Source organism: Parasteatoda tepidariorum, chromosome X2 (assembly GCF_043381705.1).
Source record: "Parasteatoda tepidariorum isolate YZ-2023 chromosome X2, CAS_Ptep_4.0, whole genome shotgun sequence".
Classification (NCBI taxonomy): Eukaryota; Metazoa; Arthropoda; class Arachnida; order Araneae; family Theridiidae; genus Parasteatoda; species Parasteatoda tepidariorum.
Genome location: NC_092215.1, coordinates 47972593 through 47975394, shown reverse-complemented (window position 1 = coordinate 47975394; position 2802 = coordinate 47972593). Strand labels below are relative to the sequence as shown.

At 36.2% G+C, this 2802-nt stretch overlaps 1 protein-coding gene across 1 annotated transcript in view; it reads left to right on the top strand.

Moving 5' to 3' along the window:
- LOC107449497 (suppressor of tumorigenicity 14 protein homolog) overlaps nt 1–2481 on the top strand; it is a 17538-nt gene extending 15057 nt beyond the window's left edge. Inside the window, exon 6 of the mRNA XM_043045538.2 lies at nt 2262–2481. Coding sequence (XP_042901472.1) covers nt 2262–2302 — 41 coding nt within the window. The 3' untranslated portion in view covers nt 2303–2481. The remainder of the gene's footprint in view (nt 1–2261) is intronic.
- The last annotated feature ends 321 nt before the right edge of the window (nt 2482–2802 follow it).

Sequence of the window (2802 nt, the reverse complement as noted above, 5' to 3'; positions counted from 1 at the left end):
GATAGGAAGACAATGTACAGAATAGTAAATGATTAAAATTTCAGAACAATTGAATAATTTATTGCAGAGTTACAGTAACAAGTTCAATAAGGTGTTGACCCGCCTCTCGCCTGGATACAAGCTGCCACACGGCGTGGCATAGACCGATAAAGCTCCCGGATGGTCTCTTGCGGTATTTGCTGCCAAAGGTGCAATCGCCTTCCCATCATATCCCAGACATGCTCGATGGGAGATAGATCTGTTGATCTGGCAGGCCAAGGAAGAGTTTGACAAGCTTACAGACAGTTCATAGCAACACGTGCCGTATGTGGACTGGCATTGTCCTGCTGAAAAACTTGCCAATGGCGCTGCAAAAGGAATGGTAGCAAAACAGATCTTAGGATGTCGTCGACGTACCGCTGTGCAGTAAGTGTACCTCTAAGGACGACAAAAGGGGTCCGGCTGTCAAAGGAAATGGCACCGTAATGCCTTGTTGAGGACCGGTGTGGCGTGCAATAATGAAGGCAGGACCCCCCCCCTCTGCCCTGTGCGTCTCCAAACACGTCTTCGATGATCGTCAGGACACAGTTGGAAGCGGGATTCGTCGCTAAAGACTATACATCCCCAGTCGGCATCATTCCAGCCTGATCGAGCCTTGTACCACTGTAATCTGGCACCAAGAAGCAATCGGATGATTGCTTCTTGGTGCCAGATTGATTGACTATATAAATATCTATATCTAGATATGAAGTCACCCCGCAGCGCTTTCTTTAAAACTAAAGTATAAATAACAGAAGGAAATAGCCACTTGGTACAAACCAATATGATATACAACTTTGATATAGTTGTTTTTCATAGGGTATCGCATTCAATATATAAGTATCGTATTCAAGGACATGCTCTTGCTGATAGTGCCTAAAAATTTTGATACTTCGATGCTTAGCTAATAATAAAACTCTGCATTTACTATGTAAATGTTAAATATTGTTATTAATAATACCTAATACATCTTAGTTAATAATATTTTTTTTTATTAATAATGCCTATTATATCTTAATTAATTATACTTAAAATAAAAGTATTCATGTTGATAGAATGTAGACGTTTCTTCTTTTTAAAGATTAATAAGAGCCGTGAGTGCTCAGGAGATAGAGCATTCGCTTTTGAATGAGGTGAACCGAGTTCGAGTCCCAGCGATGACTGATCGATACGATTTCCGTACTGACTTGCATCGATCACAGTGCTGACGTAAAATATCCTCAGTGGTAGAAGGATCATGGGTTAGAGTTCCCTTGCCGTCAGGCTAACCTTGGGAGGTTTTCGTGGTGTTCCTCTCCATGTAACGCAAATGCGGGTTCGTTCCATCAAAAAGTCCTCCACGAAGGCAAATTTCTCCCAATACTTGATCCAGGAGTTTCCTTGTCTTCTGGATTGGGTTCTAAATTACGAGGCTAAGGAGTTGAACATTAGTACTCCTAAACCTCAAAGAAAAATTGGATCGGCTGTTCAACTACGGTTATAAAATAATATCTAGAGTAATAATTGGTACATTCATACATTTTCATTAATATGTAATGGAAGAAAATGTTCAGGCATGTACTGTTTGGCTTTCTCGAGAACTCTTCCAGACACAAGACACCCGTGATTACGAAGAGCAGTTTTAAATACGGATGCAATATTTTGCATTGATTTAGGTTGGTAGGGTTAATTTCCCCTCTTTTCTAATGGTCTTTCTCTTGTTTCCATAGCAGCAGACAATTAACCCCTTAACGATCGGTTAATTTTCAAGAAAACTGTCATAAAACTGCCTATTTTTTTGGCTTTTGTATTTGTATTACGTATTTGATTAGTGCTGACGTCTATCTACAATTACCTTAAAAATATCCTGGTACTGCCATCTGGTGTCTAAAATGAGAAATAAAATGTTTTCAGTTCAAAGGAAATGAATTAGTTTTATTCTTATTGGTGAGTTACTACTGAACACTCCAGCCCGTCAATATCACGGGAGCGAGAAATATAGGGCGAAATCTCACCCCGTCATTTTCACGGGAGCGAGAAGGAAGGGGTTAATCGAGAGGATTTCTTGTGAAAATGTTGAGATTTTTCGAGCCCTGGTATACAGACCACTTTCTATATGAACAATTTTTTTTTAATGTGGTACACGATTATAAGGTACCTAAATGTGACATATAAGTTTGATGATTTCATATAAGTTACCTTAAAATAGTTTTCTAAATATCTTAAAACATTTTGAGAGTATATATTCAATTTGTATTTTTTAGTGACACGCACTCATCCAAGAACCGAATCAAATCGATTCTGAAGAGGGAATCGCATGAAGCTACAAGTTCAATTCGGGGCAATATTTATATTTATTGAGAGTTTTAATGACTTCTTTTTTTATAACACTTTATGCATACTAAAATATCATCTCTTCAAAATGTAGCATTAAACTTCATGTATTTCTTTATTTTCTGTATCCAAATAAAAAGTTTAAAAGAATTTCGATTTTCTGTGCATGGTTTGATGACAAAAATATCTCTATAATGAGATAATTGGGTAACTAATTTTAATTTTCTTTTTAAAAAGAAAAAAAAAGCTACCCTGAATGATGACACTGATTATTAATGTGGTGAAAATTACTTCTAGATATATTTAAGCCAAAATTTTTCAATACAATATTTTTATAATTTAATAAAAGAAAAACCAATATTTTTTATATTTAATAAATATATTTCATATTTAACAAAAGAAAAACCTATTTAGGACTCAAAAGGGATTTAAGAAAGGAAAAACTAAAATTGTAGCAAAGAATAAAAGAAA